The sequence below is a fragment of the Eleginops maclovinus genome, chromosome 5, assembly GCF_036324505.1.
Source record: "Eleginops maclovinus isolate JMC-PN-2008 ecotype Puerto Natales chromosome 5, JC_Emac_rtc_rv5, whole genome shotgun sequence".
NCBI classification, from domain to species: Eukaryota; Metazoa; Chordata; class Actinopteri; order Perciformes; family Eleginopidae; genus Eleginops; species Eleginops maclovinus.
This window is the reverse complement of record NC_086353.1, coordinates 17,464,228-17,477,095: the sequence shown is the minus strand read 5'-3', so window position 1 is coordinate 17,477,095 and position 12,868 is coordinate 17,464,228. Positions and strand designations below refer to the sequence as shown.

At 40.3% G+C, this 12,868-nt stretch overlaps 2 protein-coding genes across 3 annotated transcripts; one reads left to right on the top strand and one right to left on the bottom strand.

The window, feature by feature from the left end:
• The first annotated feature begins 458 nt into the window (after window positions 1–458).
• Window positions 459–4,595, top strand: LOC134864448 (E3 ubiquitin-protein ligase TRIM35-like). Its single transcript, XM_063883413.1, has 7 exons — window positions 459–707; window positions 2,120–2,215; window positions 2,337–2,573; window positions 2,663–2,685; window positions 2,765–2,883; window positions 2,961–3,151; window positions 3,804–4,595. The coding sequence occupies exons 1-7, from the start codon at window positions 459–461 to the stop codon at window positions 4,521–4,523; spliced, it is 1,635 nt and encodes a 544-aa protein (XP_063739483.1). The 3' UTR covers window positions 4,524–4,595.
• Window positions 4,596–5,281: 686 nt separating this feature from the next.
• Window positions 5,282–12,292, bottom strand: LOC134864021 (long-chain fatty acid transport protein 1-like). Of its 2 annotated transcripts, none has more exons than XM_063882750.1 (14): window positions 12,129–12,292; window positions 11,873–12,050; window positions 11,628–11,766; window positions 11,256–11,511; window positions 10,506–10,667; window positions 9,836–9,905; window positions 9,263–9,354; window positions 8,010–8,119; window positions 7,723–7,932; window positions 7,513–7,639; window positions 7,123–7,260; window positions 5,985–6,149; window positions 5,707–5,853; window positions 5,282–5,625 (listed from the first exon to the last, which is right to left on the bottom strand). In XM_063882750.1, the coding sequence occupies exons 1-14, from the start codon at window positions 12,130–12,132 to the stop codon at window positions 5,468–5,470; spliced, it is 1,956 nt and encodes a 651-aa protein (XP_063738820.1). In that variant the 5' UTR covers window positions 12,133–12,292; the 3' UTR covers window positions 5,282–5,467. The 2 variants fall into 2 exon arrangements, 1 of the variants encoding a protein (XP_063738820.1); XR_010165777.1 differs by having other exon boundaries at window positions 5,565–5,625; window positions 5,985–6,106.
• Window positions 12,293–12,868: the final 576 nt, after the last annotated feature.

Sequence of the window (12,868 nt, the reverse complement as noted above, 5' to 3'; positions counted from 1 at the left end):
CAAAATGAAAAGAGCAAACTCTCACATTACAATAAAATTACAAAATGTCTTTAGTGCAAAATCCCATATTCTATTTGTTTCTTCTTAATATGCAATAAATAAAGCAGTGCTACACCCTTGTCTCGTGGAATATAATAATTCAAGTAGCATACAAAGACCCAGGAATTAATTCTGCCTTGGGATGTGAGAATCCATAAATCACTGCAGGTCATGAAAGTCAGAATGACATGCAGAGTGATGTATGACTGCATCTGGTGAAGACATGTTGGCCAACCTTCAAGTGTGAGAAGAAGCGTGTAAGTAAATCTACTGTATGCAACTTAAGAATTAATCAGGACTCATGTATGGCAACTGCACATGCAACGCAGATGCCAAAACAAAAACACACCACTCCTCCCTATTTTTTTTTGTCCTTCCATGTCCTCTTAAAGTCTGAGTCAACTTGACTGGCCTCAAAGATGGAGATCACCAGCGGCCCCTCCATGAGCTGCCAATCTTTCCTCCCTGTCTCCCTTCACCCAGCCGAGGCAGAAGATTTTGCCTCACCGCTCTGCTCGTTTGACTCTCAGGAGGCATGTGAAGAACACAAAGAGAGCCTGTCCATGTTCTGTTTGGATGACCTGAAGCCTTTATGTGAACGCTGTGCAGCTGTGAGCCATGCAGGACACAGAGTTTACCTCCTGACTGAGGCTGCTACTGACTGCAAGGTAAGAATCAGGTGTCAGGCTCAGCAACTCATTTGAACTGCCTTAAAGACATCACTTCTATAACTGATGTAGGTATTTCAGCTCTTGTAAAAAACATGTATATCACGTGAAAGGCTTCTTACTCCTTAAAACAAAGCAGATTCTTCTTGTGGAACAGTCTCTCGTTTATTTGTCGCGAGCTGTTAACCAAAATATATTTCCCTCCTCAAACTGTTTCATTTATACATGTTTAGGAGGCTAATATTGAGTAATTCACAAGCAAAGATAAATTGAAATAGACAAATAAGAATATTTATTTGAGGGGAAATGTGTTTTTGACTCCCTCCTATCAATCTAATCATCTTGTGATTCTGAGGTTTGTATTGCAATTGCCATGAGGTAATCACTGAAGTGAAAGGCCTGAAATAGGTCTTGTTATTCCTCCACTGAAAGCAATAAAGCATCACGCTGAAGGATTGGATACAGAGCAGCTGGCAGGAAATCGCTGGCGTCCTCAAGGACACTTCAGCAGGGCAGAAGATTGCTGTTAAGAGTGCTTGAATTCTGGTCTTCCAGTTAAGATTGCCCTGTTGCCACAAAGCCAAACAACACAGTGGTGCAAAGACGTCAAATAACAGCAGAGCTCTTAATGGCACAGGCTTTTCAAAGATTGGAAATGTATTTTTTGCTAAGATGAAGGGTGCCCCCTCATGACTGTCTCATACTTTTTCATTAACATGCTTCCTGTGACTTCAGCAAATGGATATTTCAACAAGGCAGTCAGGCATTTTTCCTTCTCTGTAAATATTTACTTTCCTACCCAAACAGATGCCGCCTGTTAATCCAAGATTATTTTACACAGGCAGAATTTAGAGTGAGGTTTAGAGAAGCATCAAGCTGAAAGTTAAGCCGGTAATTACTGTTGCTATCATCGTGTCTGAAATGAATGTTTGGGTCTCATTAGACAGGCAATTTGAACCACACAGACAACAATACTGAACCTAAATCCTGGAGAGCGGATGTATTCATTAATATTCCTGTGAAGTCAGTGGGATATGTTCAAAAATGGCTGATTTATTAATACCGATGCCCTAAAGAATAAGCAGCAATTTAAGAAATCTTAACTACCTTTTAGACAATTGGCAGTCTCAAACATAGAACAATAGTGTGAATTTGTATAAATATAAAATATCCTTCACACCCAAATGAATGCAGGCTGTTGACTTACTATGAGTTTAGTTATATCACACAGTAAAATGTAAAAAAGCTAAACATTTGTGTGCCAACTGAAGCTGTCAAATAAGTGAACTTTACTCAAGTAAATAAGTTGTCATTAAGCTTAGGAAGAGTATTTGAGAAATTGTACTAATTATTTTGGCTACCCTGTGATAAACAGAAGTGATTCTCACAGTAATTCTCATTCTGGCCACTAGGAGGAGCTCAAAACATCACTAAATGGACTGAAGAAGAAGAGGATGCAATTTGAGAAAGTCACACAAAACTGTGAACATGCATCCAGACATAACCAGGTAGAACCTCAACTAGAAAAACTATCAGAAAAAGTTCAGGTGCTAACTTTATGATTGGTTCACTGCTCTAGGGCCTCCTCTTTCTCCCTCACACATTATGTGCCTTTTCCACTCTTCCCAGGCTGAGGTCAAACTCACAGAGGAGGTCATGAAGAAGGAGTTTGAGAGTCTTCACCAGTTTTTGAGAGAACAGGAATCAGCCAGGCTGCTCGCCCTCAGGGAGGAACAAGAGGAGAAGAAGAGAGAGGCAGAAAAAAAGATAGACGAAATGGATCAGCTGATACAATCTCTGGAGGAGAAGATACAACTGGTTAAAGAGGAACTAGATGCAGGAGGAGAAGGGGCTGGATTTCTACAGGTAACACAAATCAAATGTTTCACAATTAGTCAACTGATGGCAGATGCCTGTATTTAAAACAGTAACTGTTCAAACTCTCTTTCCTACAGCAATACCAAGAAACAACTAATAGGTATCTTTTCACACACAATCACATACGCATTAAAAAAAATGGTATAGCTGTATTTTAACGTTATTTTTATTTACTGCAGTACCTGCACAGGTGACACGGAGCCACAGAAGGTTTGCAGACCTCTGATAGATGTGGCCAAACACCTAGGGAACCTCCAGTTTGCTGAATGGGAGAAGATGAAACACATCGCCCCATACAGTCAGTTTCTTTATATTCATGTTTCCACTTCCTTCTCCCTCCTTCTGTGCCATCTGATCCCCCTTTGTATCTTCCAGCGCCTGTGACCCTTGACCCCAGGACAGCAGGCCAGACTCTGAGGGTGTCCCCTGGGTTAAACAGTGTCCATTTAACCCCTGGAGCCTTACAGTGTCTGGATGCCCAGGGTGACCCTGAACTTTCCCACCCCTATTCCTGCATCATGGCGAGAGAGGGCTTTGACTCAGGAGTGCACTGTTGGGATATTGAGGTATTCAAATCCTGAGTGTAAACAGTATACTGTTACTATGAATAATAATTATTGGGTAATAAGACCTCAGAAATTAATATCAGTGGACATGATTTATAGGCTTTAATGTTAAAGGTTATATAGAGTAATATATTTTAAGTATTTATTTTCCTTACATACTGTCACTGAAAGTAAAATTAGTGTTTGATATCCTCTCTCATCCTTGACAGATGCAGTGTCACTATTTACTGATATTGACAGCTAACTTACTAACTATAATTAATTAATAAATTAATATTTTAAAAGTGTATTATTGATAGTTTAATAATACACACACACTTCATACACTCTAATTCAGCTCCTCTTAAAACATTTTAATTTCTAATTGGTCTCCCTCCCATAAAACAAGACACACCAATAACAGTTATGAATTTGCCACAAAAGAAACAAAAGGCACAGTAACTAGTTTAAATACTTTATTTAAAAAATACATAAAAAATACTTTATGCCATTAATATTAATATCCCCTATGTTGATGTGTTTTATCACAAATATTGTTAAGGGTTTCAGCCTCGACAATACAGTACACATAACTTAAGTTGTTATATTTCTGAGCTGTCCGGATATGATATCCATCATGGTATCTAATCTCGTTCCTCATTGTTTTCAATAGGTTGGTGACACTAACAGCTGGGCAGTCGGTGTGGCTGCTCACTCAGTGTCCACAGGTGCAGAGTTAATAGCCTGTCCAGAGGCAGGACTATGGTGTATCAGCCTGCGAGAAGGCGAGTACCTGGCTCTGACCGCTCCCGCTCAGAAACTAAACTCACAACACCTCTCCAAGCTCCGTGTGAGGCTGGACTGGGATGAAGGGACGCTCGAATTCTTGAACGCTGATACTGAAACACATATTTTCACGTTTAAACATCACTTCACTGAGAAGGTGTATCCATACTTTGAGAGTACATCGTTGTGTGGTAGCTTTACTGTGTTGGCACAGAGAGTGAAGGTCAGGCTGGGGTCAGATAATGTCCCTGTAGAGGACAATGCTATCCCTGAGGAGGATCGGATGACAAAAAGTTGTTCCTGCAATCAGGGAGATATTAACGCTCTTTCAACAAAATGCAACGGCAAGCAGTGCGAACATCTGAATGAAGACAAGCAAACCAAACTTCAGAGAAGCACCTTGAAGAACTGTATCATTAAAACAAAACCCGCTGAGCAAAAGTCAAAAGATAACAAAGCCGCGTTCAAAAAACAGAGCAGCAAGTCCAGGTTCAGTGTGACCTACCATGTGTCACTGAACAGAGCCCTAAACATCATCAACAGTGAGTCTGACAGTCACAAACAAATCCATATGAATCATATTGATCATACGGTTAATCCTGCATGAGAGCCCACAGCCATGATGAACTACAATGCCATCGTTAACATTCGTACTAATGTTATTCTTAGTTTTAAGTTATGCTGGAAGTTTTTCCTCCAGGATTGGATATTGCAATCCTGTCCACCCCTGGAAATATCTTAGCAAAACTATTTAATGGATTGCCGTGAATGGTTTTTGAGACAGTCATGTTCCTCAGAGGGTGAATCCTGATGATTGATGTGATCCCTTGACTTTTCATTTAGAGCTGACAAGAGGTATTGCCATGCCATTTGGTACGTACAATCCTGTTCCTGTCAGACAGAAATGTAATTCATTTGATGATTCTTGGACTCATTTTGCATCAGGTGGCCGATATTTGAATGTGTTCAGTATTTTGGTTTATAAACAAATAGACGCAAAATGAATGCCTCTATGATTTTCATCACCTGGACTCTGTTTTTGGTGGTTATAGCAAATGTTAGCATGTATGCTTACTTGCTCATCCAAACTGGTGAACATTATGCCTGCTAAACATATTAGCATAGCATGTCAGCATGCAGATGTTAGCATTTAGCTCAAAAGTTTTTGAGTTGATTATATTAGATTTAGTTTCTATTGTGATGCAAATATATATTTGCTGTGAACTGGAATTGTTTTAAATCCCAACACCAGAGGAATTTAAGCTAACATTTTCCAGTGTTGTTTCTCGTTTTTGTATGTAAAGTGTAAAACTCTTCATATTGTCTTCTGTTCAAATGCAATCCAAAGAAACAGCATTAAATGTGTTGATTTTTGATATAAGTGTTTTTATTTATTTGCAGTATAAAAGGATCACAATCATATATTTATATCAGTATTTACCTTAGGTATTTATAGATACGTTTGTACCTGAAAATAGGTCCCTATGTTTCCCTTCTCGCTATTTACACTGTAAAATAGGAACACTATCCTCTTTAACAGCATCTTCTGTCTCATAGACAAACTTTCCCCTCCATGATGGCGTTATATAGTTCATCAGTAACAGCCTCGTAACACCCTGCTCGACGGTTCAGAAAATACATATTTTCACTCTTGTCTTGTGGCTTGTAACCTTCCCTCTGCAGCCGTGTCTTCTGGATTTTAAAGGTACCTGAGGACAAAAATGAAAATTTAACTTCATGTGTGACATTGTGATTGTGTGAGTTTGTGTGTCCTTGCATCAATGAATCACCTGTAGTGTCAACAGATGACATAAGTCGCAGGAAGACAGGCCATGCGTAGGGCGGCAGGGCTTTCTGTAAACCCATCAAGAACGCATCAAGGTCAAACTGGCCTCCTGTGTGTGCTATTGCTGCCATACCAGCCTTCCCCTCTACTCCTGCAGGCAGACAGACAAGTGAGGTCATAAACAGGAGACTATAGGATGTAACACCAACATTAAGCCATTAATCTTTAGTTTTGCATTCATTTGTGAATAATTCATCCCGTCCTGAGACTGTTTGGTGTCACCTGGTACAGCAGCTCCATAGACGGCTACAGCACAGTGTCCCAGCAGGCGGCTGAGGACTCCCTCCACCTCTGTGGTGGAAACGTTCTCTCCTCGCCAACGAAAAGTGTCGCCGCTGCGGTCCCTGAAATACATGTAGCCATATTCATCCATCACCAGCATGTCACCTAAAGATAAGAGACAGAAAAAGCCAGAGAGAGGGAAACAGACAAGAGACAAAGACAAGGTAAAGTCTGTAAAAATGATGACTCACTTGTAGAGTTTTGACTTTGATCTAATAGGATGATGATTAATTTGGCTCCACTGTGTTGTTTGTAAATGTGTCAGATTTCTCATGATTAATTGTCACACGCTTTATAATGTCTCCTATGTCCACAGTGTGTAACACCCTGTGTGTCTGTGGGTGTTTGTAGTTCAGTTGTGTTTCTGGGGGGAAGCATCTTCATTTCCAGGGTTAGATAAAGTGTAGTTTCTTTATTAATGATCATTTGTTGTGGCATTGCGCAATGGGTTTCCAGTCCTTAATCACAGACAGTGAATCACTAACAATTACATTTATATTTAAAGTTGCCTATCCAGCTGTGTATTACTGTAAATCATCAGACTGTGGGAGGAAACATGTATGAACCCAGACAGTTGATCATCATTACGGCCCAGTCAAGTTTTCCGAACAGACATCAGCTGATCTGGAACAATGACCAGTTCTTGCTGCACACCATTATTCTCCGAAACTGCAGGTGGGCAGCATATCGAAAACTCTGTCATTATGGTTTCGTTAAAGAATAACATTTACAAAATGACAAGAAGAGGAGCTGCTCTGTTTTTAATTACACTTGCTGTGACAGAACAGAGACAGGGCATGAAACGAGGGCTATACTTGTGTAGGTAGTTCGTATTACCTCACTTCCTTCCACAAGGAGCTTCTTATATTTCTCTATTTTCTCCTTCCATCTGCATTCACGTAGTTAGAAAATGTCCAATGTGGACAGACGTGCAAATACCCAGAGCACGGAACCCCTATAAACGGTTGTGCTTGATGGTGTGACATCACCTGGTGACCACTTCGAACCCTCGCAGATGTGTAAAGCTTAAGTCAAGATTTGTTCTGACTGTATTCTAATGACACATAATGAAACATACCTGAGACATAAGCAGAGTCCCCCATCTTGAAGACATTGTGAGTGATTTTCTTATTGTTGGACTCCTCATCTACATAGCCATCAAACCTCCGGAGAGGATCAGTGTCGTTGATACGACCCACTAACATGCCCAGCTCACCTGCAGAAAGAGAGGGGCACGGGACAAAGAAGAAAACATCTTGAAACATTTGTGGCTTTTTGTCTGAAACTAAACTAAGTTTGTGTGTGTGTGTGTGTGTGTGTGTGTGTGTGTGTGTGTGTGTGTGTGTGTGTGTGTGTGTGTGTGTGTGTGTGTGTGTGTGTGTGTGTGTGTGTGTGTGTGTGTGTGTGTGTGTGTGTGTGTGTGTGTGTGTGTGTGTGTGTGTTTGTGTGTGTATATGTGTGTTCTCACCAGGCAGACATGGAATACAGAGTCCCTGTGAATCCCTGAGCAGCTCTCCGCTCACCTCCTGCATCCTGACCAGCCTGATGGGGTAAAAGCTTGGGAGGATGCGACTGTTGAAGCCGCACGCCCCCACCTGGACATGAAGGACACGAACATTAGAAAGGATGCAGTTTGGAAAATCTTACACTCTAACTTTACGTGGTTAAAAACACACACCTGTCCATCTATGTTGAGGAGGCTGCAGTTGCACTCCGTGGCGCCGTAAAATTCCCCAACTCGCCTGATTCTGAATCTCTTGACAAACTCCTCCCACACACTAGGACGGAGGCCATTACCAATGGCAACACGCACCCGGTGATGGGCCTCTGATGACCGGACCGGCTGGGCCAACAGATAACGACAAATCTCGCCTATGTATTGAATCACCTTGACGAAAAAGTGTGTGTTTTTTTAAATAACTTGGACAGTCTTTGTTGATAATCTTGTTGGCATTGAGTACTCACAGTGCAGTTGTGTTTAACACAGTCCTCCCAGAAGCGACTGGCTGAGAACTTCCTCCTGACTACAACGGTCAAACCAAAGAGCAAACACTGGCCGACACCCATGATGGTACCTGTATTTTCACATACATGAACACATTAAAGTTCACGTATTATACTGTATTTCAACAATATATCATAGATCTCAGATATATAAAGAACATGTCTCGGGAATTTTTAAGAGATCATGAATTATAGCACGCCATAAGCCCTCTGTTTCGGCCCTTTTTCACAAGTGCTGATTCTGTGTCTGTAACTTTAAATGAAATATTTCTGTCCCTCCGCCCCCAGCCTAAAACAGGACAGCTTCTGGTCTTCTTCAACATCCTTCTGAAACCTGTGGCCAAAACTACACGGACACACAGAGGTGCCGCGGGAGTGGATTCAGGTAAGAGGGTGTGCGGGGGCTTACCGTGGTTGGTTTGTTGCTAATGCCGCACAACCCACAAATGACGTCAAAGATTAATTTTGTGTCACGTATGAACCCGAAACATAACTCACTGATTTTCTAAAGCTGCTTTCACATACTTGGATCAGGAGGGAAAGAGACAAAAGAAAATAGCTGACACTTTCTGAGTCTCATCACACACAGGGGAGCCATATACTGTATGTATTAGAGACATTAACAAGTGCATTTTGCATAATAAGGGACTTTTAAGTGAAATGTGCAATCAGGACAATGGGAAGCAGGTTGTTAACTAACATTCTTTTAACACTGTGTTGGTGAAAGAGGACTGCAGAGGCTAAAAAGAACAGCTGATTCGGTGGTTGGATGTCAAAATGTGCTCTGTCTAATCAATAGTCAATAAAAGCTAAATAAATGACAATAGGATTTGTATTTTTGTTATATGATTATATGCAACTGAGACAAAAGGATACAGTACAATAACTTGAATACCAGCTGGTGGTATGGTTCATTCAAACAAGAAGAATGATAGCAGAACTGATGATGTGTTAATTGTGGTTAAATGGGTGTGGTAATGTTTCACTAATGAGAGTATAACATATTCTGAACTGTAATTAAAAATGATTATCATCATCAAAGAACAATCATGGTTTAAATGGTTTGATGTTGTACTTTGACAGTGAAACACATTTAGGATGATGACAGGCTTTCTTTTTGTAGGGGTTGTTCTAATACAACTTTTTTATTTATTTACGCGTTTTAAAAAGAGACAATGACATAATGTGGGGAGCATAGAGAGAGTGAGGCCTACCTGCAGAGTGATACAGGGGAAGGCAGTTGTAGATGACGTCATCATGACGCAAGCCAAAGGAGTGGAAACCAAAGGCAGCGATGCGAAAATACCTGAAGTGAAGGATGGAATAAACTGACTGACGAACATATTCACCAAAGCTTAGCTCATCAAAATACGCTAACAAGAAATCCTTCTGGTCCTGATTTTTGTTTAAACAATTGTTCATGCTTTTTTCTTTTTAAATATTATATATATTTGAATGTATTATTACATTTATCTTTCCTAGAGTTTCTAACTAGACAATAATAAATGAGATTTTTGGTTATTGTCTTTGGATATATGATATATATATTAAAATAGAATTATATCATATAAAAAATATTTTAAATGATACAAATCAAAGAAAAATTGTCCAATGATTGAGAGCTAACCGTGAGTTGAGGCAATGTGGCAGAGTTGTCCTGCAGGGTTTCCTAAAGCTTGCTAATGCAGGTGTCATTAAAAAAATTGCTTTTGAGATTTGCTTCATTTTCGTTCCCTTTATAAATACAAGTGCAACATCAGTTCAGATGAGATCACAGATAAACTCACCGACTGTGCACCACCACAGCAGCCTTAGGCATTCCTGTTGTACCAGAAGTGTAGATGTAAAAAAGTTTGTCTGTATGAAGGGAAAGAAAAGACAGTAAAGGGAAATTAAGTTTCTCAAAGCTGAATTGTTTTCAGGGAATGTTCCAAAGGAACTGTCTTTTGTCTATTTGCCACACAATTTGACGTGTGTGGTATGCAACCCGGAATCCCCTATCATTCCTTAAAGTGTTACTGTCTCTCCTTCCAGATACTGTTTATGTCTGACAGGCTGTGCAAGCAAAGACTTGTATTCACCTAGGAATGTCATGCGATGGCAAAAGTAATAACAAATACAGATCAGCAAACTAATAAAAGGTGAATGCGTAGATATATCATCTAATATTCAAAATTGAAGTGAGGAAATAAGTTGTATATAGTATACCATATAAAAAACACCTTAAAATGCATTTCAATGTTGTATGACATTGAGAATTTCTATGATGTGATTTGTTAATCAGTGTGGTAAAGAACACACTCTTATCTGGCAGGGAGCTTACCACTTGTAGCAGGCAAAGATTTGCTAAGGAAAAGGAGGTGTTGCAATCAAAGTTCATGATTAGTAGCATAAGCAAATGATATGGCAACGGTCATACCAGCAATCCCCATGCACAAACACTCAACAGAGCCTCACCATTGAAGTCCTTCCTGAGTGTGTAGCAGGGCGGATGCTTGGGCAAACCCTCCAGCAGGGCGTCCAGGCTCTGATCGTCGCACAGCTCCTCTTCATCGTCCTGCTCACCACTGCTGAACAAAACCATGTGGGGCTGCAGAGAGCCACGCACCTCTAACACCGCTGGGAGACAATACCAAAGTCACATGATGTGTCTGAAAAAGGTTCTGTTGGTCAATATCTATCAAGCTGAAAACTATGTTAAAAAAGATTTGAGAGAGACATTCTAGTATCTGCCATGGATGTCTGATGTATTTTGGATTTGGTTAAGTGTGGAGATTTTCTTGCAACACTGAAAATATTGATGAAAGATTTTTTTGCTTTGGATGAAATGTGTTGTTTTGTCTCCTCGAATATAATACACAGAAAAAAATGTTCAAGATGTCCAATCCAATCTTAATCATATTATAACGGACAACTTCCTTATCCATCAGGGTAAATTCACAGGAAGGCCATGGTTTATTGCCTTTAGCATGATTTCAAACAATACTTTATTTCAATCAAACACATACAGAGAGTATTTCTATTAAATCAGTACAATAAACAGTGCCTTATGTTTTTTTAAATAAATAGATCTTCTTTATTTACAGTGTATTGTGGTAATCTTGTGCCCTGTTGCCTTTTAGGGGGAGAAATGAAGGTCTCTTGGACTGGATTTGTTTGTAAATGCACTTTATTATAGGAAATAAAGCACTTTAAAAAGCTTCCTACCTTCTCTCATCTCTGCTCCGAACACCATTGCCCGAGCACCAGACACGCCAACACAGTGCAGCAGCGAGTGCAGGCGGAGGTTGTGGTTTATTAGAGCAGCCTCTACGCCAATCATAGCCAGACCCAACCATAGAGCCACCACTAAAGGCTGGCTCTCCATGTACACGGCCACCACATCTCCCTCAGCCCACCCCTGAGCCAGAGCCCAGTGAGCCACAGCATGGCACCGCTCCTCTAGGTCCCTGAAAGTCCAAACCTGGAATAAAAGGAATGTGAAAATGCGGTAACAATATTACGGATGTTACAGTGTGTGATTCTGTGTGATGATGCCGTTAAAGCTGCATTTACATGTAATTTTGGATTATTCCTCACCTCTCCTGTAGCCTCATAGATTAAAGCAGGTTTGTCTGGGTGCAGTTTCACCATCTGGGCAAAAAGGGCAGGGATGGTGCTTCTATTTCGCAGATTATGGTACATGGAAAACCTCACTCGCAGTATCACAACCAGACACCTTTTAAATTAGGAAGAGAAGAAAAGCGAGGAATAAAAGGAAGTCAGAATTAGGAATGAAGTTGTGGAAGATAGTAACGCATGCATATTCACTCTAAACTTCTTACATTAGGTCTCTTTTGATGGTGCGTAGAGCTATATATATGAACTTCCAAGAGCCCCTCCAGACCAAGCACAGTCCTAGCCCTGCCAAAAGGCTGCACAGCCACGGGAGGGAGAGCAGTCTGACGCCCCAAAACACACTGAAACACGCTGTTACACTACTCAGTAGATGCATGGTACTACCTGTGGGCATGTAAACAATGACTTCATTCGCAAAAACAATCACAATACATATATGATTCAAGAGAGATCAAGACTTACCCATTTAATCCTGCTCCACTAAGAAATCAGTAGTACAGCAAAACGCTCCTAAATGTGTCAGTAAACTTAACTTTTCCCCCAGAAGAGTTGTCAGAAGTAATTAGTAGTATGCAAGAGTCGAGGTGATGAGACGCACTGGAGCTGACAGCAGAGCAGGTTACAACTCATAAACCCCTGCGTCACTGCTCGCTGCTCCTGCGGTGTGATTCCCCAGGACAGGCAAAGTGTCTTGCAGACTCTGATTTATTACATTTGGATATGTGATTTAATAGGAAAACATCAAGTCATCGCTTTACTAGTGAAATGACACATATCGAAAATATCTTTGGTGAATGTGTTTACCGACTAAAACGTAAATTAACTGCATTACATTTTTTATTGTCAACAAGTCTATCTTACGTTTAGTTAAAGCAGGGGAAATGGCGGCAGTTATGGTTGGATAATAACGGCACAAACTGAAAATTAGGTAGTTTGTTTGCAAAGTGATACTAGTTCTTCTTGTTTTCTTAGCTAGATAGTAGAGTAAGCTAACCTATTTACACATTTCCTCTTAAACTTTGTTTCGTATAACATAGCGTACATCGTTGGATAAATAACAAAAAACACAAAGAGGTCTACCTCAGATTTGTTGACAGAAGATTAAGCCCTTTCCCAATGAAAGGTTAAAAAGAATAATAACAATTTGCTAATGTCAAGTAATGTTAGCAAACTATCAATCCTGTGGGTAATGGGTAGGTTTG

Excerpts from the sequence above, each read along its gene's own strand:
- LOC134864448 (XM_063883413.1), top strand. The coding sequence starts at position 459 with ATGGAGATCACCAGCGGCCCCTCCATGAGCTGCCAATCTTTCCTCCCT. Across the intron at positions 2,686-2,764 it reads TACCAAGAAACAACTAATAG|TACCTGCACAGGTGACACGG; the intron begins GTATCTTTTCAC and ends TATTTACTGCAG. Across the intron at positions 2,884-2,960 it reads GAAACACATCGCCCCATACA|CGCCTGTGACCCTTGACCCC; the intron begins GTCAGTTTCTTT and ends TGTATCTTCCAG.
- LOC134864021 (XM_063882750.1), bottom strand. Across the intron at positions 10,668-11,255 it reads CGGAGCAGAGATGAGAGAAG|CGGTGTTAGAGGTGCGTGGC; the intron begins GTAGGAAGCTTT and ends ATTGTCTCCCAG. Across the intron at positions 5,854-5,984 it reads CTATGGAGCTGCTGTACCAG|GAGTAGAGGGGAAGGCTGGT; the intron begins GTGACACCAAAC and ends GTCTGCCTGCAG.